At 43.6% G+C, this 25,531-nt stretch overlaps 1 protein-coding gene across 12 annotated transcripts in view; it reads right to left on the reverse strand.

The window, feature by feature from the left end:
• The window catches only part of frmd4a (FERM domain containing 4A), a 91,621-nt gene that overhangs the window by 12,586 nt on the left and 53,504 nt on the right, over nucleotides 1-25,531 (reverse strand). For 11 of the 12 annotated variants that reach the window (XM_047595418.1, XM_047595419.1, XM_047595416.1 and 8 more), the window contains exons 2-11: nucleotides 18,076-18,141; nucleotides 13,603-13,697; nucleotides 11,922-12,014; nucleotides 9,280-9,364; nucleotides 6,955-7,011; nucleotides 6,184-6,206; nucleotides 4,259-4,342; nucleotides 4,098-4,163; nucleotides 3,950-4,007; nucleotides 3,674-3,760 (exon numbers count right to left, since the gene is read on the reverse strand). In XM_047595418.1, the coding sequence (XP_047451374.1) occupies nucleotides 3,674-3,760; nucleotides 3,950-4,007; nucleotides 4,098-4,163; nucleotides 4,259-4,342; nucleotides 6,184-6,206; nucleotides 6,955-7,011; nucleotides 9,280-9,364; nucleotides 11,922-12,014; nucleotides 13,603-13,697; nucleotides 18,076-18,141 (714 nt within the window). Of the gene's footprint in view, nucleotides 1-3,673; nucleotides 3,761-3,949; nucleotides 4,008-4,097; nucleotides 4,164-4,258; nucleotides 4,343-6,183; nucleotides 6,207-6,954; nucleotides 7,012-9,279; nucleotides 9,365-11,921; nucleotides 12,015-13,602; nucleotides 13,698-18,075; nucleotides 18,142-20,528; nucleotides 21,123-25,531 lie in introns of those variants that run through there. The other variant, XM_047595420.1, reaches the window with a different exon arrangement.

Raw genomic sequence — 25,531 nt, forward strand, 5'->3', positions numbered from 1 at the left:
AGCGGAGAGAGAGTGTGTAAAGTTAAGTTTCCTCCTGGAGCTTTGCTAGGAGGGTTCAGAAGAGAGGGGGCGTTTATGCCTCCGCTTCTCCTGACCCCTCCTCCCTCCCTCAGGGACTCAGCGTTCTGCTCTGGGCTGTGGTTGGGAGGTGTGTGTGTGTAATGTCGAGGGTAGAGAAGCTTTCTGTGGCCCCAGCGATTGAAGTGCCCCTGCTTTGTTTAGTCAGACCTCTCTGCACGCACACACACACACACGCACACGCACACACACACACACACACACACACACACACACACAAAGCCTGAGTCTGTTTCTTGTTAGCGAGAGAGTAGAGTGTGGGCTATTTCAGAACACCAGAGGGCCTGCAACTATCAGCTGGAGCAGACATGCAAACGCACACATGCAAACCTCAAAAGAAGCAACAAACAGGAGAAGAGAAATAAAGTAGAAGACCCACATTGTTACAAAAAAAAAAGGGAGGAAGAGAGGAGAAAGGGAGTGAAGGGAGGAACAGGTCACAGCACAAGAATTTCAACAGCTTGGGAAAACAATGGACAGAAGGATGAGAGGCAGGAAGGGGGAGGAAGGGGAGACGACTTGGGGAGAAAAAAGTATGTAAACACGGTGTAATGTAAGTACAGTGTGTGCTGCATGTGTGTCTCTACACAGTTACTGCACGAGCATGAGAAAAAAAATCAGCAGTGTTATCAGAACTCTACCGCACTGTAGCGTGCTTCTTCAATGGAGTGTGAAGTGGTAATGTAGCATGGTGCTAAATATAGCAGGCTGGGCAGATACGGAGTGCACGAGTGTTTGTGTGTGTTGGATACATATGGGTCAGAGCGTCAGTGATTAGATAGGTGTCTGTAACTATGTTGAGGCACGAGATCACTAAGGCTGCCGCTCACCATTAGCTGCATAGTTGCTGCAATTGCGTAAGTCGACTTTGATGTTTCAGGGATAAGATGCAACTGTATGATACAAGAGTATTTGAATATATCTGAAGAATGCTAAAAAAAAAGTTTCTAATTGCCAGTAGTTTTGTTGTAGTATTTCGAAAAGTGCTCCCCATACGTAAGCTTGTTTTATTAATTTAGACTCTGTAGTCCTTGTAACAGATTCATGGTTCAAAAGGCAGATAAAAACCAGCTTATTCCTCAAGCTCTTAGTGACAGTTGGCGTGTGGCTCAGTTATTAGGTTAAGTGTTGTACAATACATGTGTCCATGCACTATAAATCCTCTTCCTTTTGTCTTAAGCACACTTATGTACAAAAGCAAAGACGCACTTACGCAGAGGAAATAATTACTCATAAACAAACATGCCGCTAATGCGCACGGACCCACGTCTGTAAGTGTGCGTGCACCCAAACACGCATCCATTAGAAATCAAAAGGTCAAATCTGATCGGGTGTAAATGTCTCTCCTTGCTGTAGCGTACTCCCCGGGGATCATACAAAGAATACAATGTTTAAATAGCTTACGTCGGTGTAACTATAACGAGGCCAGGTATTATTCTTTTGTAGAACTGGACCAGAGGGTCCCAAACACTATTGTTTCATTCATGGGTGGGGTTCTAGTGTGACTATTATTCACAGCAGTTGCCATAGAGATGCACATACACTCGGAAGGAACTTCTTTTTGTTTCTGTCGTAGTATTTTAGAGGGATGACATTTATGATAAAACATGTCCAGAAAAGGCTTCATGTCACTGATTACAGGCTGAAATTTATGTGGCTGTGCACTTATACGGTTTCACCATAGGAAAATCAAATTAATACAAGTGAGACGCATGTGAGATGACGTTAATATGAACCACAGTTCACCACATGTGACTGGGTCCTTATCATGCCTTCACCACAGCGTTGTGAGGTTAGCCTTAAGTCAGTGAGTAAGGAAGTCTGTCAACGAATTAACTCTATAATCTCTGCCTAAACGACTTAGGAGACGCTAATGAGGCATTAGAACAGTGTGTGGTTCTGTTGTAAACTCTACTATGTGTGAAGCGTTTGTGTGTGTGGTACGCAGAGGGGATGGGATTTTAACATCCCTAAATAAATGCGAAGGGTGTGGTAGATGGTTTGCATTGAGTAACAACGGGACATCCCCTTGTAAAACTCTGACTAATTAAATTCAACTGCCTCCAGAGCACAAACGTATTATACAACACAGCATGGAGTCACTTAGATTCTTATTAATGACTATATAAGGATTGTGTTGAAAATATAACCCATTTTTACTGAGACAAACAATAATTGGCCCAAAATGTCTCATAATTAGTTCTCTGCCTCCTCCTCACTGAGTCACCGAACTCACAACTTGAACAGTGATAAACCAGTGATTACAACATGAGTCAGTAGTGGTTACTGGTACCGAACAGGTCCGCTGGCTGATTAATCACCAAATCTGTACTTCCTCTCGCGAAAACTAGACATGACGAGTACAACTAACACAACATCTGCACATACTCTAGTGACCTCAGCCTCGGAAAAGAAGCACCGCCCGCCCTCCCTTCGCTTCTCGGCCTGATTCCTGAACAAACCTTCTCTGTGTTCACTGTTTTTAGTCGGACTTGTGATGCCGCATTAACAAGATATGCAGCCCGCAAATCTCTTTTGGCTCAGGCTTCTTCAGACTACAATCAGGATTTGCGCCGCGAGGAGGCCCCGTCTTACTCATTCTTTGCTAATGTATGTGGAGGGAAAGAGAGACAGCGAGAGAACAGAGGAAGGCGAGGGGTCAGTGCCGGAGCTTAACAGACCAAAGGCTCGCACCGACTGCTGCTATGGCAACCGGATGCTTGATAAGTCACTCGTATGGGAATGCCATTAACTCTTACCTCGGACTTTCCCAAAGTGTGCTCTCCCATTTTTTTTATGGCATTTAGCTCCATACCATCTATCACGCTGTCAGCCAACATGTACTGTGTATAAGGTCAGCTGTGTAGCAAAGAGAAACGCAGGTGTCTAGTGGTTATGTGTCTGTGAGTTTTAAATGATTTTTTTTTTTTTTCCAGTCACCGTGGCGATTTAACACCTAGGCAGCCACGAGATTTAAAGCATTTGAATTAGAGAGGCGAGACAGACATTTAGACTGGAATGCACCAATCAACACATAGAGCACAAAGTAAGCTGCAAACAGGAAAGCATTTGGCAGACGGGAAGTATACATCAGGATGGTGAGTTTAGAGTTCAGTTCCACTTCCTCTGTGTGTGAGTGTGTGCATGCTTTTATGAGCAATAAGTACGTGTGAGTGTCTCGGTGGTCGGTCAGTAGCCAGGGATGCCATTAACACCATTAACACCCTGTGAGACGAGGCTGAGTGCCAGAGATCAAGGCCCTAAACAACGCTGGGGGTCAGAGGTGAGGTAAGAAAGGCTTTCACAGATAACCCGGTGGGTGGGGAACTCTTGTACAGAAAGGCAGAAATAAACACAGGACAGGATGTAAAACGCTGAAAGACTTACTGTCTCCAGACTGTACTAAGCTGGACAATAGGAATCATAAAAACAGACACATAGAGAAAGGAAGGTTTCTTCAAAGGTGACTTATTTGTATAACACACTCTTCTTGGAGTTATATAGTACAGTAAATTTCATTGTAAAGTGAACTGAAGGCTGTGCAGAAGACAGTTTAGTTCAAGGTGCAGATAAATCAGTGGGAGAAACATCTCACCTTCCTGGGCTTAATTTTGTCCTGGTGATCATACTGAAAGATGCCTTTATAGCTCAGACCCAGCCACCATGGGATCCCCTGCTTGTCCTACAACAAACAACAAATACATCTCAAAAAGGAAGGGGAAGGAAAAAGACGGCCAGAGACAAAGGCAGAAAAACTGCACAAATGAAACGGTATGAATTTGAGTTCTTGCGGATTCAGGGGGAACAAAAAATGCGCGTGTTGCATGTGAGCATGTGAAAAAAAAGGAAAGGCAGAGTAGTAAAACTGTACCTTTACAGCGTAGTAATGTACTCCATATGTGGGCAGAGACTCTACAATGCTCATATAACTGTGAGGAGCAGAAAGACACACATGTAAGAGCTAGAGAGGAGAACGGTTTCCATACAGTGGACAACTAAAGACATAAACACACACTTACTTTACAATAGCCTGCCCCCTAGACTGCCCACTGAGCTTCTTGTAATGTTCTATGACCCGGTCTTCACTGTAGGAGAGTGCAATAAAGAGAAAAATTATTAAGACAGAGATAAACATCAAGCTTGTACGATGTTCATATGGTTGTCTGGACAACTGACTCACCAGTAGGCCAGAGATGGATGCTCCTTTAGGGCCTGGGTGGGCAGGGCAGGCAGCTTTTTCAGGTCAGACCTCGTTGCATCGTTACTGAGGTGGGACAAAAAAACACTTGGTCAAAACTGTGTCTGCAAGAGTAATGATTCTCTTCTGTAGGCCTAACAGTAAAAACTAGAGAAATACCATTTAACTGTGCAAATAGGGACACTTAAAATATATCACGTACATTTTCAGTCAAGCAAAACTGAATATTTTCCAGAGGAGTCTTAGAATTAACTTTGGAAAACTGAGAAGAGCCAGAGGAGTGAATGCAGATGGCCTGACTACTCTCAGAGACTGTATCTGAACAGCTGCAGAGACACTGACAGCTGATCAAAGGAGAGGACGGAGGGACGGAACTACAAACAAAAGCTAAATAAAGGATGATAAAAGGAGATTAAAAAAAAAACAGAGATGTTGCAAGAAAGAATTAAGACTGAGACAGAGTAAATGATACAGGGAACCATGCAGAGAGCTAAAAGAAACTTGGCCCTGGTTTCAGTTTTCAGACCTCCAGTGGCAGGAGGTCTTAATACCCCACTCTAATCCTCTATCCTCTCTGCATCCTCTGCCAAGGCCCCAGAAGATTGGGGAAAGCCCTGGGAACATGAAAACCTATGAGCTAAAGCCTTGGAAGAGATCCCATCCACCCGGCCTGTCTGTGCTTCAATATGTGAATGCAGCTGTGTACATTGGGCGCACCCAATAAATCATTTTTATTTAAATCATTTTAAATGTATGAGAAATTCAACATTACTGTTTCTGTGTAGCGTTTAGAGGAGGGAGGCATGTGAGTGTGGGAGGAAGGGGTAAGGAAAGGGAGAAGAAGGTGAAAGGAATGTCTCAAGAGTGTGTCACATTCCGGCCCTCTGCAGGATGTTGTGTTTATTTACTCCTTTCACCGGCGGAAATGAGGTCAGAGGTGACGGCTGCTTCAGTCTGTTACCCGAGCTACGGCAAAGGGATGAGGGTTCACATGTGTTCAGACCAAGGGCACACAGATGAAGAGCACATGCGAAGAGCTAGTATGAAACATGTCTGGAAAGCTTCATAGCTATAGTGTTTAGCTAATGTAAGCAGCACTGGTCACAAGGAGTGAATCAAACTGGTGTTGGCAGGAACAAAGCAGTGAAGGATTTATATCGAGCAGAAACAAAGGCGGCTGTCAATGATGCACCTCAGTGCTGAGGGTGAGCAGAGGAGCAGACAAACCACAACATAACCTCTCTATTGTGCCTCTCTCTTCTGAATCAACCAAAACAACTGCAGTAACAATACGAACAAGGGAGAGGTTGGTGGAAAAAAAAAAAAAAACCTTGAAAACATGGATGAAGAGTGGTAAGACTTTGGTGTTATTTAATTAATGGCATTTATGTAGTTTGCAACATAAAAGCTTCTGTTTGATCGGTTCATCCCACATCCAGCGAACTAGTAACAAACTGCTTTGTTAGTTTTGAAGCTGTGTAGCAAGATACAATACAAGATGCAATTCTCAGATTGCTTTGCATGAAAACAACAAGTGCTGTATAATTTTAATGACTGCTTCAACAATGTAAGAGTTCTCAGTTTGAGATGAGTCATAAATGTACTGATATCCCACTGCACACTTCGTTTAAATAATCTCTCATAAAGGTAAACGGGCCAAGGACTCCCAAACTGACATACATTATTATCATTTTGTATTCAATATTAAGCTATCCTTTATCACTTTACTAAAATGCGTTGGATTAGTGTTAATGTGTTTTTAAATAAATTTAAATTTGTGGGGGGAAATAAAAAAAAATACAAAAATGTCTAATCAACCAAAGATTTTGCAACGCCCCTGCAGTACCTCCGCAGACCCTTTAGGGGTCACGGACTGCATTAAAGGATTAGGAGTGCACTTCACTTACCTAGTGAAATCACCTTTAGCCTCCTGTGAAACAAAAGGGAAAACAGAGTGAGGACGTAGGACAACTTACATACAACAAAGTATATGGATGTGTAAGCACTGAGCGGTGACCATAAAATGCACGTTTATGTTTTGTTTGCACAGGTGAACGCACAATGAAAACTGCACTGCTGGAATCAGAGGGAAACATTAAACCTGCAAGTGGAGTACAAACCTCAGAGCAGATACCTGATACTGTACATCTGCACCTGCAACCAGGGGTCAAACACACACACACACACAAACCACTCAGCCAAGTCTATGTGTAACATGACCTCGCAGAGTCGTGGTTAATGGACCAACTCTGAGAAAGGGACAGAAAAGACAGAGGAGTGGAGGAGAAGTAAAGTTTTTCCCTGTTGCCCTGTGTTCTATTAGAGTTGACGGCAGCACGTCTTGTCTGCTATTAAACTGGCGGACGAGAGTTCTGTTACCAGCAAAGACAGCCAAGCTTTTTTAAGGATTTCAAACATCCCAGCGTCACTGCGGATTAATAACAGAATGATGACCGCATTAGATTAATGAGAGTTTAATCACTTGACAATTGCCGCAGTGTATGATGTGAGTTTAATCGTCATCAATTAGGATCAAAGGCTGGTGGAGATATTTTGGGGGAAAACTAAAAATGGTTTCAGAATTGTTTCATGGCAGAGTAACAGCCACTGGAATGACCGCCAGTGCACACACACACACACACACACACACACACACAAACAAACACACTTCAGCTTACTTGTAGAATGTAGGACGCCAATTCGAAGACAATCTCGCTGTCTACTTCAATAAGCTCCTGCAAAAAGAGGAGAGAAGAAAAGGACGGAGGCAGTGAATGACACTTTCTCCCAGCGCTGCCACTAAATAAACACATCAAATACATAGTGTGATGATGTTGGGAGTGAAACTGGACACGCCTGTAATCATCACACATTTCATCATTCAAGATAAATGGCTCGTTCCCTTCATGTCCCTACCACTAACCCACATCTTCTCTCATTTCATTTCTGGTCTTTATGTGGAAGGAGCTCAGAGATCAGAGGCAGAGTGAAGGGGGATGGGAGAGGGGCTTTAAGGGTTGAGGGACTACTTAGTGCATACAATGTATTTTAATATATTAGTGTTTTCTGAGTAATGCAAAAGTAAAATTGAGGATTTATTGAAGGTGGTTTGTGTTCACCAACCGTATATATGGCCTGCTGTGTGTACATGAAGAAAGAAAGAGGGGTAACGGGTTAGAGGGCAGTGAGTAGTGGGTCAAGTATGCCAGGAATGTTCCTTTTACAATCCACCTCTTAATTGGTCAGAAGATCAGACGGCCAGGATGGAACACTAGACAGAACAAACCCACCCTGTGTGTACCACCCAGAATGGCCCCACACTGTCACACACTGTGTTTTTTTTTTGTGCTGTATGTAGCGCAGAAGAAAATGCTTCTAACAACTTATACAAACACTGAAAATACCATACGGCCATATGTATGTTGTGTCTACTGTGTGCGCGCAAGATGTTCACTCAATTACTATAATTTTTCTATCTTACATCTATTTTTCAACCTATTTTTTCTTATTAGTGATGTTATACAACTTTCTGTAACAAGTCCATGTCTCAAACTTTTTACCTGCAATTACTTGCACCTGCTTATATAGATGCATCTAACCACTCCTCACCCGCTTGGTTCAGTTCTCACCCCTGTCCTGAGTCTCACTCCCTGGGTTCCTCCATCCAAACATCAGACGCTACATCTTCCTCTCTTATCTCTCTTTTCTGGCTCTACTCGCATTCAGGGTTGCTCTGGATTTTGTAAAGTGTCTTGAGACAATTTCTATTGAAGCCATAATAAATAATTGAACTGAACTGAATCCTCTCAACCCATTAATACCATCTCCTACCTTTCCCTTCCCTTAACCCGGTAAAAATGACCATCATCATGTATACTGAGGTGTGGTCTTGTTGGTGAACTTGTGTTTTTCAACAGTGTTTTATGTGCGAATTAAACAGCTACAGTGACCAAGCAATTTCCCTTGTGGATCAATAACGTCTAACTCTAAATAACACTCGCTCTGTCTTTGCCTCTCTCCTTCCTTGGGGTCATCATGGTCATCTGCTGCGGTTTAGCTAAGCTGACTTGTGATAAATGAAGGGAAAGACATCAGGTATCCTGATCAGATATCTGAACAGAGATACTGTTGAGACTGAACTAGAAACCTTCTGTTTGTATCCTTCAGACTGTTTGGTAACAGTTATAACTGAGGCTTCGGTGCTTTGCAAATGGACACTATTAATAAGACTGATGCTTGGATTTGAGTCTAACAATCTGGCCTCATCTAAACAACGTTAAGCTTATTAAACACATGCTATATTGAAGTGCACTGTGTTTGGTTTTGATTTAACTTTGAGTACAAAACATAAATGGTCTTAAGACATTATTAAAGTAGGGTTTAATAATGGTTTTAATTGTGCTTCAGGCTACACACGCCCTCTTCTGGACATGACATGTAACTGCTGCACTGTGTTCACCATAGGTGAAAGGTAGAGAAGTATTGGAGTAGTGACTTGGTAACTTGGGTGTTGTCCGCTCACTACTAACTGAATATACTAAAGGACTTAAATCTCTAAATATGTGTCAAAACCGGTTTCAAGTGCTTTTTACATTGTGTTGTAACAAAACTGTGTTTATTTAAAGGCATGGTTTCAATGGCCATTTAAAAGCCAAGAATGAATGTGCCTCAGCGCTGACAGATGGCAGCAAATGCGTCAAATTATCCGATAGTTGCTGGAATGTGGAGCGGCACGTAACAGGATGGTTAACAGCTGATGCAAATGGTTCCCATTTTCTGCTTCACCAAATCAGCGCACAGGACCGACGTCCAGGTTTCTCTCTTGTGGCATCTCTTCATTTAGAACCAAAATATGGACTAATGACGTGGCAGGCTTTTAACGACACTGAGACGCAGATGCTACGAGAAAGTGTTGGTTTGAAATAGACAATAACAAAGGATTCCATCCACCAATGTAGCATATAAAAATGAGAGAATGCTTGATGAGAAAGTAAGGACAGTACCTTGTAGATGATGGACTTGGCATTAAGAAAGAACAGCTCAATGGTGGCATTGTCCTTCAGGTAGGATATACTCTCTATGTAGAACCTGGAAATACAGAAGAAATTTTATTTCTTTTTTTTATTATGTATTTACTTTAGAAACAACAAAAACAATATGCTAACATGATGTCATATGCAGATGTGACAGAAAAGGTGCAATGACAAAAGTGGCCAGAAGGGGGCAGACGAAACCAAAGGTTGACCCTGTGCGTCCACATCTTTTTCACTTCCCCTTTTACCAAATCTCTCCCTCACCATGGTAGCTGGCAATGATCCATCATTAGACAGCGTGCGTGTGCACATTCCACAATCTGAATCTGCACACACACGCACGCACGCACGCACACACACACACAAACACAGATTGAAAGTGCACATGATGCACTTCACACATTGTCTGCCTCTGTGCATGATCAGCAGTGTGCAGTGATTGCACACTCACACATGCAGCACTAACACACACTGTCACATACTGGAGAGAGAAGCACAGTAACCCACTTCTGGCAGAGCGGTGAGCAGGGAACTAACATAATAATGCGATCTAAATTTAGCTCACGAGTGCATGCAGAGCCAGAGGGGAGCTAAGATGGGGTGCTAGGAAGCTATCATTGTTAGCTTCCCTCTGGTGGAAACGCACATCAAAAAGATCCTCTATAATACAGGTGCTCTCACGTGCCATTTCTTTCATTCAATCCGTAATGCATGAAGGCGTAAACGTAAACACTCATGCAGGCACCCATATTTAACACCGCTAGTAAAAACTTGGTACAATGCGACCACAGCACACGTTCCTCTGTGTACACGTGAATTAGCGCATCCATTTGTGTGTATATGAGTGTGTATAGGTATTGAGTGAGAGGGATTGTAGGAGGATCAATACTGGAGGGCTTAAATCGTGTTAGTCATTGAGCTGCAAGAGAGAATGAGTGGAACCTTGTCAATATTCAGTGTGAACATTTAATTAAAGCCACAGTGTTGATGGGACATGCACGCACTGCCAGCGCAGCAGCAAGCATGCAAAAAGACACCCACTGAATCAGCAGGAGGTGGGCATCGGCCTAGCATTGACTGAGAACACAGGCATCTCACTAATTCCACACGAGCGTGACGTGCATGCACCTGCATAGAAACAAACGCCCACTCACACACACACAGCAAACCTGGTATTACGCTGACAAAAACAATACGCTCAGATTGATCATACATTCAGGCCTGACATTTGGAATGACACATCAGAGCAGAATCTGCGTATGTGCATTTGTGAGATGGGCGGGATGTGTTTGCAAGGGGGGTGCAGTCAGCTTGACATTTGGAAAGATTGAGGTTAGGGATTGGCTTGAACTACAAGGTAGAAGGGGGATGCAACCTTAAAATGGGGTCAAAGTTCACAGAGTCGAAGCACCACCACCACATCCTCAAATACCCATTAGTCTATGTAAATACACACCGAGCCCTCACTACACAACCACATCTGTTTTACATACAGATCTTTCAGTGACTTATAAAGACAACACCATGACTTTATAGCAGTGGTTATCAATATAATCTGCATGCTTTGCACCACTGTTACATTGTGTAATGGCGCCATTGTTCACATTACAGGGAGAACAGTGGTCTATGAGCTAAGAATACAGTCGCCTCATTGTGACTTGTGCAGCGTCGTAAATGTTATCCTGGAAATTACTTCTCGGTGACATTGTTTATTGAAATTAATGTGCGTCACGTTGTTATGTATGTCCCCGTCCCTGGGGTGCAGATGACATAATTGAGATTGTATGTGGGGACAGACAACATCAGAGGACCCAAAACAAAGGGTTGGCTTTCCCTTTCTGGTTCTCTCTGAGGGATGTGTGTGTGTGTGTGTGTGTGTGTGTGTGTGTGTGTGTGTGTGTGTGTGTGTGTGTGTGTGTGTGTGTTGAAGGTCAGGTGGTCTGTCTTTTCTTCATTTGAGGCAAAATGTCTTCTCAGGTCAGGTCTTTATTGAAATAAAGCACCCCACATTTATTTCTGTCACATATACACATCTGATCCGGTGCCTGTGTTTGAGTTAGGAGTATAAGAGTGGGGCCATTGTATGAGCGGCACAAAGGGTTGAAAGAGGAGTGTGGAACTGCAGTATAATTTCATAACCCTGTCACAGCTGGTCAATAAAGAGGTGGCTTTTAACTGAGGAGACGACTCCAACACAGCAAGAGAAAGAGAGCGCAGGCATGCTGAAAGGGCATGTGTCAAGTATCAGGAAACGTAGTGTTACATTGACAGGTGAACCTTCTGCAAATGTCTGTTAGCATAAAAACGAGATAAACAACAACTGAGACAGTCTTGACCGGAGCAGAGCATGATGGGATCTGCATACAGCGGACAGCGATGATCTAAGAGGCTCATGATTGGTCGAGAGACCTCATGGAAGGATCTGAACACTGGGGTCAAAGCAATTTCACAGCAATTTTTCATAACTGAATTATATTAATGTGCTCCTGTTACCTCACAGATGTACAGTATGTGCATCCACAAACACATACACATCCATCTTTCTCATATTCCTACAATTTTAAGAGCGATATGTGTAAGTGGAAGGATGAAGGGGTCAAAGAAAGACTCACCTGACACAAAAGTAGAGGACGATGGGTCCGGACTTCTTGGGGAACTCATGTTCTAATACCCGGCGGTCCAGCTGCAGCCAACTGAAATGGCCCCTGATAAGGCAAAATAAATAACCCATATCAATGCTATTACTTAAAAATGTGTGAATATCTAAGAAGGATAAACAAAAGTTCATCACATGGCACTTAACATTTTCTACATAACATTTTCTTTTCCAATTCCCACCACCACCACCACCACCTCCCCTCTTCTTTCTTTTCTCTCTCTGTTTCCAGCAGAGAGGAAAAACTGCAGAGACAGCTTGTCACCCTGGTTACCCTGCATGGTCTCCTGAGCAACTGAGCAACATCTCTCTCAGTGTCTCCCTTCTTTCAGCCCCTTGTCTCTCTGTCTCTCTCCTTCCTTTCCCCCTCACAGCCTCTTTGACCACTGAGTGGTCAGAGCTGAGGCGTCTGCTCTCCCCAGGCACACATAACAAATCTACACATCATAGAATTAGCCCCGGGGGGACTTAGACTGCAAAGCGGATGCTGTTGTTTTTTCTCCACTGAAACTGGCAACAGTATATGTCACAGTTGTGTAAATGCCATAGAGCAGAGGCCTTCATTGCTTGACATCTGTAGGCGCAAAAGATTAAACAAAAAGAGGGAGAGAGACAGAGACCATAGCAATGTTTGTTTGTATGTAAATCATTGGCATGTATGCTAGGCTATCACGCGATGGCGTTTCAGTCTTTCTAGGTCACAAAACACAAGAAAATGAATTTGAATGTCAGTTTTGCATTTCAAGCACAGTTTTCATAACATCCCTCCTGGCCAGCACAGACCTGTGACCTCAGGTAGCTGGGAGCGAGACAATCATAGGCCCGTCATAACATCCTATAAAGCTAGAGATCTGTCGTTGATGGTTAAATGTGACATCCATGATGATTATGATTTCTAGAATGATAGCAGCAATGGCCAGAAAAATACAATTCATTTCTGACTGAAAGAGGAGCAAAGTCAATAGAATAGGCCAGATTTGTGTTGAATTTTTTAAGCGCCATCTCATACTGGCAATACAAATACAAAAACAGTCACGCCTATAAAAAGACACTGGAAATTCCTCGAGAGAAACATAAGCCAAACCAACAGCCACATTTTCAAAGTGGTACTTTTGGACATTGTGCAGCATCTGATGTTAACCCTATGCATGTGACAATAGTGCTTTCCTTTCAAACTGTTTTCAGATTCCTTCATTAACAACAGAAAGTTCAACAAGCTGAGACATACAGTAGACCTTAAGTGACTTGACGCCCTGATGTAACACATTATGCTCAATGCAGACTTACGTTTCATCTGTGCAGACATGATATGCTTTTCTACCTCTGTAATTTATGACAACAAATATGACAATGTTGGCAATTGCATTGGTTTCAAGCAAACAGGAAGCTGTTCTATTTACATTTTGCTTTGTCTATCAGCTGCACGACTGAACTTTGACACTGACTTTGCCTCTCATCTGTTTATAACCCATGTGTTGTTTTAACAACTCCACTGCTGGCTACTGAGCTTCAAAACTGCTGTTAGTCTGGATGTAGGCCAGTGGAAAGGATCTGGCGCTGACAGATTCAATCCAACAAACAAGATAAAGAATGCACCTGGTTGATTTCAATGGAGAGAATATTCAAACGTGACTTACGTTTCATCTGTGTAGGCAATTCCAAAGTACTCCTTCTCCTTGAGGTTGAAGTGAGAGGCCACGAGGTCCAGCAGGTCCTTAGCCATCAGCTTGGGCTGCAGGGAGGCAAACATATTAGGCAAGGTATAAATTGCATGTATCAGTTATAACATGCCTTGTAAATGAATGTAGCGGTTTATCGCTCTGTAGTTTAAACAGAACAAGACCATGTTTTAAAGCTTTATACTAATGTATTATATCTGCTATTGATTTACCGCAATGACTAAGCATTTTAACAAACACTGGGGAAAAGAGGAAAAGAGGAGGAGAGAAGTAGATAAATGGGAGGGAGGGAGAGAGAGCATGAGAAAGATGGATGGAGTGTGTGGATGTTGCTGACAGTGCAGGTACCCTGCCCTTCCCCTCCCTGCTCTCTCCTTTCTGACCCACACCGCCACTGCAGAGTCACTGCTCTGGGCTGAACCACTGTATTGCAGTGAGAGGGCTGCAGCTTACACAACAGCATGCTAGCTTTCTACTACTGTGGAAAACTGCCTAAACTATGGGTAACGAGAATCTCCATTAATCACACCACTCAGATGCTGTAGATCAACTTAAAGGCCAAGCGGAGGCCACGGACTGCTGCCGTATGCTGCTGGTTTGTCACATCCCCAGTAACAGTACGCCCGACCCTGAGGTTAACCATGGGTGTGCCTCGCTGCCTACGTTTACCAAGACACAAATGTGTGCGTCCTTATGCACACAAAGGCCATGCACAATTTTCAGACAGCCCTCTCCCAGCAAAGGGAACAGACCAAATATACGCACACACCACGCAGTTACAGACTAGCGCCATAGCATGCACAATCTCAGAACCCCTTTCTAAGGTCTTGCACAATCTACTCACTGCACAGCTACAACTTTAGTGTCAGAAGCTGCTGAGAGCTATTTAAATAGATGGAGGTGATGTCATTACAAGACAAAGTGCACGCACACACACACACATCTTCACTGACCTAGATCCTATATAAGCACGACGCCTACAGTGATCCTGCTACACATGAAGGCTCCAGAGAGATTGGAAGTGAAAGGGAGAGCTTGAGGTGAAGTTAGCATTGTGTATATCCCATAAATAGAAATCAACATGGCTACTGGACTAGATTATACTGTTAAAACGTTGGTTAATTGTAATTATGCGACGGCAACCCTGCAATGTTGAAGAACTGCGAGATTATAATTAAAGTTAAACTTGCAAATGCATATTTACAGTACAAAAATAATAAACTTGCCTCACACAGCAAAAAATAAGATCAGAAATGTGTTGAATTTGTATTTATTTTATGCTTTTTGCATATCTGTGATTTCACCTGACCGGTGTGACTTAACCTGCGTTTGTATGCTCATCTACAGTTGCTATGATTGGCTCTGTTTTTCCAAATGGGAGATGAAGAACTCACAAGATCAACATTATACCCCTTTGAAGGGCTCAGCACATTGTAGAAGTGTATATTTTAGGCCTGAACGGAGGCTATCTTTACAGAATTAGCCATAATACATGTTTTGGTTCAGTCTGCAATATATACAGTGGTGGTCTTTCATTACCACACAGCAGTCAGCTGGCACAAATATCAATTAAACAACATCCATGACTTCACAGGGTAACAAACAATGAGCGAGGAAGCAGGGACGTGGACATAAAACAGACACCAGATAGACTGCTCCTCAACATCAGACATGGATTGCTGGAGATGATGAAGAAAGCGTTCCTGCACATTTAAGCTGTGCTTCTTGGCTCGACATTGTTATGAATGCTAAGCAGATTGTAAAAATTACATTGAACTCGATAATGTAATTGAATTTGCTTTCCTATTCAAGTGACTGTAACCACCCCTTCCACCCGCATGCAATACAGCTTATCTGGCAGATCGGAGATACCAGAAGTGTAATAATGTTGCGGAAGGCACCAAAAGTGATACAGGCAGAGAATGACAGGCAATATAGTAAGCAATACAAACATACACACAGTTATACACACTCCAGACACATTCGGTGCAGACACGAACATGCACACACGCACTGTGGAGCAATCAGACAGCACAGCTCTCTGCGAGCTTAGACAGCATTACTACTAATAGATATTTAGCCGGTGCCTCCTCAGCAGCACAGGTAATTAACAGCGTAAGAATTACAGGGAGGTGCAAGTGAGGAGGAGACATGCTGAAAGCCCAAACACAAGTGAGAAACACACAACTGTAGCTCACTTGGCTGACTGGCAGCAACTCAGGGCCCCTCAATCTCTAGCAAACAGCTAGTCAGGCCCTGAGTGGCTTCAGAATTGCCCAGATTTATGGGGCACTAACGGATTTATTAGTGGAAGTCCATGGAGTCCAAGGCTGTGCAACGATACGGTGTTTAGCCACATATCTTGCACTCAGTTAATCTTTAAGTTAACTTTTTTTTTTACAAATACTCTGACTTCATACATATGGTATATTGCAAAACTAAAATAAAGTATAAAAAAAAATAAAGTGTGTCTTTATTAATAACAATCCTTGGCACAAAGTAACACCACAACTGTACCTTGATACCCCATTCTCTCTTTATTTTATGTTACTCTCTATTAGCCTGCTAATAGATAACAGACTAATAATTTACAAGCCCAAAAAAGGGACAGCCATTCAAGTCATATATACTTAAACCCAGTGGTGCGAGCTTGACTCTCTACAGTCGCGTCAGTGCTGTAGGTGTACTACTGTCCCTCCGGCACATAGTTCCCTACCAATGAGGCATTGCTCCATAAACAAACCACAGCTATTAAAGGTAGGAGGAAGGGAACAAGGAAGAGGAAAAGGGTGAACAACACTTTTGGGATTAAACAGCTGGTCAGTGTTACAATCCAGTGACAAAAGTGAGATGCAGGCATTTTTAGAGGCTGGCTGACTGGTGGGCTTGGCACAGCTACAAGAACTTAAATAAAAACCTCTTGACTTGTTACAGACCTCTGTATGATCAGTGAAGACGTTTACAGTATTAAATTACCTAATAGACCCTTGTTTGTATTGCTTATGGATTCTGAGCACCCCTTAAAGAAATATTTTTTGTTTCTGCTTCTTAGTTCAGAAGAAAACTATGAACACCACTGGGACTCTCTATGGTCCTATTAACAAGTCACTGACCTACAGAACATCCGCTCAGAGGAGAAAGGACATAGAACAAGTGTGAAAGACAGACAGAAGCATCTCATTAACAAAAAAATGTGACTAATAATGTCCTCTTTCCTGGCCTTTGTTTTCCCTTCTCTTCCCCAAAGAGCATTACCAAACAGTTTGTGTCACAGCGTATCTGCACCAGTTAAGTAATGCATTGCACATAACACCACTTGAAAAAAAAAGACAGTTCATATTCATGAACTGAAATGTCTCTCTTTGACATTGTTATGTCCTTTCTTAAATGCCAAGGTGATGAGGAGTGAGCAAGAGGAGAACAAGAAGATGAGATGTTCAGCTCCAACAGTATTTGGAAATTTGGACAGAGACAGCGAGGGAAGCAGATGAATGGGTAAAAGGGATATGGAGACAGAAGTGTGGAAAGTCAGAGATAGAGAGAGAGCGCAGAAAGAAGTACCAATTTGAGAGAGTATCAGTTCTGGCAGAGTAATCAAATCAGAAAGTCAGCAGACCCATCCCTGGCTTTCCCCTCCATTTTCTCCTCTCTATTCCCATCCCTCAGTGTCATCTCCTGTCTCTCCATTCCTGAGCTCTCATCTCACTTTTCTCGCCCCATCTCAACCTCCTGAGTCTCTGCGTCAATCTTTCTATTCTCCGCTGGCTCATCTTCTCCTGTTCTGGGGCAATTACTTTCTTTTGTCTTTCGCTCCTTGCACAGAAATCAGGTAATGGTCAGACCAAAGACGAGGTAGGGAAGAGTCTAAGGAGAGGGCTAATGAGTACGTTTCAGTTCCTCTGGTCAAACCGTAAGAGAGTAAAAGAGGGCAAAAGTGAACATCATTAATGGTCCTGTCATTAAAGTTTGAACCGGGGGTAAATAACAAAAGGCAGACCAGAGGGGAGCTACAGTACAAAAAGCAGGGGCTCTACATGGCAAAGGAAAGAGAAACCATTTTTTGTTCCGATTGCTGCTGCCGTCTTTGTTCATTACTGTAGAAAGGCCTGCTGAGAGGACTGAAGGCTGAAAGTAGGGGGAGAAGAAAGGGTTTCTGTTTAGGTCTCATTAGAACTGAACTGTCAGGTACATCGCTTAAACAGGGACATCTAATCACGCCTGTGTGTGCGCGTGTGTGTTTCGAGAGATCAGGTGAGCACCAAGAAAGCGCAACGTCACCTACTGCTAGCCAAATTTCCCTTCGCCAGCAATAATCAAGTCCCACAGGGCGGCAGACATTTCTTCCCCTCTGCTCTGAGGAAATGTGAATCTGTAAAGTGAGAGGGAAGGAAGAGAAGAAAGAGCTGGAGGGTTGGAGGAAGAGACACTCACCTGCACAAGGAGCTCCAGCTTCCTGTCGTCCAGGAGATGGACCTGACACCGCCTCCCCTCCGTCATCTGAGAAAAAAGAAGACAAACAAGAGATGCTTCTTAATACGCGTGTTGATACATTAATGACATTAGGTATTACATGTACAAGCTTTTGTGGTGGTTACCATTGTTTCAATCACACAAAGAAAATGATTCACGTTTTTAAATAACTCAAATTGTAATCCACCAAATCAAACAAGAACATGAGGCATCCCTACATCAATTAGTGCAGTATGTGAGCCATGTGCTAGTTAACGAGCCTGGAGTTTGTCTGTGAGGTATCTCAGTGAAGTCTTAACAAGGTTAGGGAAGCTGAATACACACAATGGACCAACAGAGACAACATCCCGCTGTCTATTCCTCACAGACATTTCTTACATTCCTCCTTGAGTAGGAAATCCATTATCTATCACTGGACTACGGACCACAGCGAATGAAGCTGCATGTTGACAGTGTTCACTGTTTTCCTGTGTTACTAATTTAAGGTTTGCTGAATAGAGTTTTGTTGTTTGTTTTTTTTATCTTTTAAAAGAAGGTGAATAACATCCGTCCGCCAAGTTCAGGGGTAAACAGTGAAGCAGGTGCAAAGACGAAACAGTCAACTGTGGGAAAACAACGAGCTAGATGAAATATTTCACATGACGGACAAAGCCAAGTCATCACTACAAACTGCATAATGAACAACAAACAAATCCGACACCGGGGCATTTGAATTCAGTTCAAGACACACGGACAAACTGTGCCCGAGTGTTCGATGTATTCTTGTGTTTTTCAGCACATGTGGAGTTTCTCCGCAATTTAACAGGAAGTAGGGACCCTGAGGAACACATACGCCCCCAGGCTCCTCCCACACTTCCCTCACATCTGGGATGTGGGGACTGAGGGGGTGGAGGGTGATGCATGCGGGGGTAAGAAAGAAATACCGGAGAAAAAGGGAGACAAGGGGAGAGACATCCTCGTTGTCGAACATTTGATGAGAACTCCCTGCAAAACACAGATGCGAAAAAAGAAAAAAAAAAACACACACACAAGCGCAACCGGTTTGTGAGTCCTTACCACGAGGATCATATTGGCCACCTGAGGCTACTGCATGGGTAAGGGTGTGTCTCCAAAACAGTTAAGAGCTTTACTTTCTCACCATTCCTGCCAGCTTGCATCGGGTTGGCAGGATGGACATGAGACTTTAGCAAATAGATGATGATACCAAAAAAAAAGAGAGTAAAAGAAGTGACATAGTTGTGCCTCAACACTCATCTCTGTGTGAACTCCACTCTACGACTGTGTGTGTGTGTGTGTGTGTGTGTGGCTGCCAGACGCTCTGCAGGGTTTGGTTTACCCTCCCACTCACCATTGATCTCCTGTGGTTTGAGGGTTTAGATTGGGTGCACCTGTGCACACATTCAGTGTCACACACACACACGCACACACACACACACACACACGGTACATTTTCCAGCGTCGCCTTTTGTTTTCATCTCCTACCCTCCAGCCTCGGAGTTGCATTACCTTTCCAAAACTTTCCGTGTTTATACTGTATACAGTGATTTTAATTACTACCATAGCTACTGAGCGGTAGGTCAGTGGCGCAGACATGAGTCGCTGTAACCAAATATGAGATACGATATGCCGAGTGTTTACAAAGTTGCAGCAGAGGGTTTTGGACTGTATACAAACAGAGCATTTCTGAAAACATTTTAAAGGGGACAGAAAAGTAGGCAAAACTAAAGTGCAACCAAACATCTTACTTAAGTGTCTCGTCTGCAGATAGTTCAAACTGCAATGCAGACAGTGTGCACACACAAACACACACACACACACGCACACTGGCACTCAGCTTGGGGCACCTGGGAGTACTGCAAATCTTACCGTCAAGGTAACAAATCACTTCCTCGAGGCTAAAATTAGGCAGTCCAATATGGCAGAAACAGATGCTTATTGGTTTTAGTCATGAAATTCACTTTGTGGTATCGGGCACATGCTACTCAGTGTGTATCCACCATGAAACCAAACGTAATAAAGCCTCTATGAATAGACTGATGTCATTAAATGTGATTGAAAAGCTAGGGGAAAGTAAATGTAATGTGTCTTTTCAACAAAATCACACAGATATATATGAGATATATGACAGAGTAGTTCCTAACAGACTAAAGGCACATGGCACTAGCACTCAGCACCTTGCCCTGGCGTGTGATTCATGCCGCATGTAATCCACCAACATTTTTGTCCCATTACTTGTCAGGTTTGAATTGGCTAACATAACCTACATCCTCAGCCTCGACTCACCGGCTGAGATTAAAAGAGCAGAGAGGAGAACGAAGATTGCACGACAGCATTTAAAGCAGCCGTGTGTCATTAATTCGCCAGGCGCGCGCGCGCACACACACAGTTGACAGTGATGCTCGGTCAGTCAGTACCTTGCAAACAAACGCTCCCTGCGAGGCTCCCGCACACAAACCGGCTCCAAGAGAGGGGGAGGCCAAAAAAATAAAAAATAAAAAAAAATAAAGTGATTAATCCCAGAAAGAAACGAGTCTTGTTACTGCGAGAAAATCATCAAAAAACACCCATTTTCCCGGCCGGCCTAGAGGAGGAGGAGGAGGAGGCACATCAGCATCCATGTTTGTGACCATTACTTGCAGCTGGCTGTGTGTTCCCTCATATGTTCGCCGCCGTTCAAGCCAAAAATAACTAGGTGCTAATTAACGGCGAGCGTTTTCCGAGTCTGCCTTCTCTCTCATCCCTCCTCTGCACAGCAAGAGCGCCTCTCACGGTGTTAGTCCCGGTCGACCAAACCCCCCCTCTTCCTCTCCTCCTCCTTTCGCTACCGGCGCCGCGCGCGATCGGTGTGTGAATATCAGGAGACCGTACCACCGGGCAGCGAAGCGGGGGGGTGGTGGTGGTGGACGGCACCGGAAGAAACGTCTGGACGTCGCGCTCCACTCGCGCTTTTCTCTCCAGTCCCGAGCTACGTTTCTTCGCTGTCATCGGAGTTGCTTCGAAAACACGGGAATAATGGAGGCAAGATGTGGGGGCGGGGAGAGGAGGAGATGAGGGGGAATTTTCTGCAGCGACTCACAGCCATGAGAAACTGCAGACCTCTCTCTCTCTCTCTCTCCCTCTCTCTCTCTTTCTCTCTCTCTCTCTCTCTCTCTCTCCGTGTGTGTGCGTGTGTGTGTGTGCTTACACCCAAACAGACATAAGTGTCTGCAGAACACACCGATAGACTGCGTTTAAAACAAGCCATAAATAATAATGAGCAGTGAGTCCTGTCTGTGCCTACTCCATGGAATAATTCCTGTTTAAGAAATGCACTCTGTGTGGGTTCCACTGAAAGGCCCTATACCCATATGACTGATCACTTTATACCAGGTCTATAGCACTTGACAGATTTCCATAAGTCCAAATACTTAGATTGTTATCTACTCTGCAAAAAGAAAGAAGGAGAGAAAGAAAAAAGTTTCAGCCTACATCCCTGTTTTACTCTCGCTCCTTCCCTTACAGCTTGTACGTTTCCTGTCTGCACTTTTTAAACACAAATATCCCTGCTCTCAGCTTTGGCTTTCATGAATGAGTCCTGGCCTTGAGTCTGCTGCAGCCGTTGGACTTACTTTTTTTTTTGTATGACCTAAATTGGGCACTTGTGTTCACCTTACACAGTTGGAACAGCGGCCGTTGAAACCGCTGGCTGTTAACATAACAAAATCAATCCGGTTCATGGAACCATAAATAGATACTAATGTGCGCAGCGAACGTCTGATCCAAGCTACTGTCAATAAAGTGTTTGAATGACTTAGCTCGTCTGTTTATTACGCGAGTACTCAAAGTGTTGTGAGAACGTTGTGAGGCCACATGTGAAGAGTGTATACACATTCATCTAAGATAAGATAGGATTAGATAATACTTTATCGGGCCCCATTGAGGAAATTCAGGCTGTTAGAATCAGGGATTCTTGGCTGTTTATTGTCAAGTGGTTATCTTAACTTCTCAGATGGTTGTATGTCATGACTATTGTTTGCGCGAGCCAAATGCAGTTGCACCATTTCTGAAATATGGGTGCAATCTTACGATTCATCAGGAATACTCTATTTCCAGACATTAAGCAATACGAAAGATGCAATTAAATTTAATGTGCTTGGCAAGGGCTGTTTTTTTTTTTTTCTTTTTTGCCCCCATAGCGTATGCTGCAACTCAAAAATCCAGCTTAGTCTGCTAAATGTGGAGGGTCACATGAGAAACAGGGAGGTGTATCCTTTCTCCTCCTGCAGAATTTTTCTAGTTCTGGATATTTTTGGCCTGCTCCAGACACCGGAAACTGGCCTGTCCAACTTAAACATCTCCAGATGACTCTTTCTTTGGCTTCAAAATACACACACCCGCCCCTCGTTCTCTTTCTCCGGTCAAATACATATCTCCCTTTATTGGTCGCTTCCTCAGTTTGCTATCACAAGGGCTCTGTTGTTAGACCGGTGCAAGGGAGGGAGAAAGAAGGGGACAAAGACGGAGGAGAAGAGCAAGAGCATGAACACCTAAACTGCATGAATTACTACTCCTGTTTGGAATGGATGGAGTATTTCCAGAGAGGCTGGATAAGAGAAGGCAATGTCACAAAATAAGACAGAATAAAAGGCAGGGGGGAAAGGAAGCGAGGCAGGAAGGAACAGTGACAAGCAGCTGTAATTTAGTGAGCCACATGTCCAATGTTCATGTCCCTTATCTTCTCTATATATGCTCACCTTTCAGTGACCTACAAACCCAAGAAGCATGAGAGCTGAGGAACACTTGTAGGTGTGATATATCTGGGCCCTGGCTGAGCCCTGCTACGAGGGCAGCGGGCTTCTATTCTGGGCTGAGGTGTGGTCGTAATGAGGTGCTGAACCAGTGCGTTTCTATGGGTCCAAAGGGGACGTATCTGAATGGGTGAGGTGGGTTTAACAGGGGTTGGGTATTAAAGTTGAGTTTTAGGGTCGGGCAGGGGAGCAGGGTTTAAGGGTCTGTGCTGGAAAATGGTAACCTGTGTCGGCGGAGTGTGATATAAACACCGCCGAACGGTTAATTGAAGCAAGATGGAGAATCTCTTTAACCCTGGCCGTGGGACGCTGCGGTAGGCACTGAAGGCTGACACTCTCTGCTCTCCCTGCCATGCTCTGTCTGCTCTGTCGTCTGCGTCGCCCTCATATTTATGGAGACTAAACAAATACACACGCTTAAACACGTCACTCCGCAAGCAAGCGCGGTCTGACACACGCAGCCTTATGATGATTTACGATGCTGAGATCATTATATCTGAATAGGCTTTATTGCTCGTCGGCAGTTTTAATTTAACGGCATCTACATATGGTGCAGATTAGATTACAACACAGGACTCAGGAAAAAAAAAAAAAAAAAACTTTAAGTATGCTACAGTTTCAGTTCACTTCAATGGGTTATTGAAAACCTGATGGAAAAATAACACCGGAGCCAAATTCTGTCTTCTTCCCCATCTAGTGCTTTGCGTAGTGGCGCAGGGAGGGTCAGGGAAAAGCAGCCAGGAATGTCTAGAGAAACGACTGACCGGCAGAGTTCTGTTTTGTTTGTTCAAGTGTGTATATATATATATATATATATATATATATATATATGTATGTGTGTGTGTGTGTGTGTGTGTTTGCACGTGTGTTTCTGTGCGTGTCTACGAGCTCCACCCTCCCTGTCCGTCACTGACTTCGGGAACGAAATGTGGTTCCAGTTAGGGCGTTTTTTAAAATCAGAAACATACTGGCACTTCAAACAAGCTGGAGATATTTCTGTAGCCAGCTCCGCTTTGTTCTCGTTTTACTACAAAGTTCCAGTCCCAGACTTTCACGTGGGGAGAGGGGGGTAGAAAAAAAAATAAAATAAAACTTTCCCCTTATTTATTCCGTGGGATCGCAACTTTGACTAAAACTGACAGATGGAGACACTTACACCGGTAACATTTCTGCGAGGTGTTGCAGTAGGCAGGAGTAAAGACTTTGAGAATCTCGCTTTGCAGTAGATTTCGGTGTGAGCCAAAGTTTTGTTGGACCGGATCCGTACAAATCCATCTCTGCCTTCACATCTTAGGTTCAACCTCACTGCCATTTGCACCCAGAAGAACAGCAAATCCCATTGAGTCGGAAAGATGCGGGTATCGTCTCCTGGCGCTCAAACGCACACACATTTCACATGTACGTACCCGCGTAGACAGAACTGTCATCAAAGACCCTATAAATAAAATACACTCGGCAAGAAACTGTGCATAAGGGACGGTGGATCAACGTGGATGAAGAGTATAGACTAACATAACGGAAGAATAACACGAGAAGACAGACTGTTGTTATTTTGTGTTGGTACAGTAACTTGTAGTCATAACATTAACAGCTTCGCCTCATTCTGGCTGGATTCCTGATGGTCTGAAATTCCTCTCTTCATTCTTTATAGATTCCCTACTGAAAGGTCACGCTGTCTGTTCCTGTATTAATCAAACGCTAACATTTCCACTGAAAAGAGCGACTAAATGCATCGTTCTGGTCTCTGCCCATCCACTGCTTTCATGTCCACCTCCTCCTACCTGTCTCTGTCAGCCCCTTTCATTTATTTTTTCATACAATAAATAATCCTATACTTTCACTGATGCTGGGAAAGAAAACTGAACTGCAGAGATGCACGTGTCTGCAACCGAACCCGTGTAGAGGGCAAAGTTATATTTGAAACTAAAAATTTGAAGACCACAGCAAACTCCCAGCATGACATCCAGGCCAATAAAAGATCGACAGTGCGATGGTACAGCGCCACAGTGTGTCAGTCCGAGTGAAAATCTCCACTGGTCACTTTGGTTGGCGTGCGTGCAGGCCACCTTCTTTCATGCCACCCTCGATTTTCAATGTGTTTTCTTTTACCATTTTAGCTTCGTTTTTCATTTCTTTTCTTTTTTTTTGTCGGGAGGATTAGTCGTATTGAAGATAGTCAAAGGGGATTATTCCACTTTGCCTATTTCCCAAAAGAGGGACAAGCCACCTTTCTTCCACGGTTCATGATTCTCTCTTTCTGTTCACGTCTGCTCTCACTCTCAGATTACTTTTTTCTCCTGGTCAGCTCTGCCCTTTACTGTCATGGATTGGACATTCCTTAAATTCCGATCCAATGGGAACACTTGGTTGATAAAGCCATTACTTGCACAATGGTTGTGTGTGTCAAACTCTGGTGTGTGTGTGTGTGTGTGCGTGTGTGTGTGTGTGTGTGTGTGTGTGTGTGTGTGTGTGTGTGTGTGTGTGTGTGTGTGTGTGTGCAATAGATCTTCTCTTTGTTCCGGATGAAATGGAGTTGATTTAGTAGCTATAAAGCAGCTTCAGAGGAAAGTCAGAGAACAAAGAGCCAAAGAGCTGACAAACTAACGAGAAGAGCAAAGGGGTTCAGGACG

Source organism: Mugil cephalus, chromosome 10 (genome assembly GCF_022458985.1).
Source record: "Mugil cephalus isolate CIBA_MC_2020 chromosome 10, CIBA_Mcephalus_1.1, whole genome shotgun sequence".
In the NCBI taxonomy this organism is placed as follows: domain Eukaryota; kingdom Metazoa; phylum Chordata; class Actinopteri; order Mugiliformes; family Mugilidae; genus Mugil; species Mugil cephalus.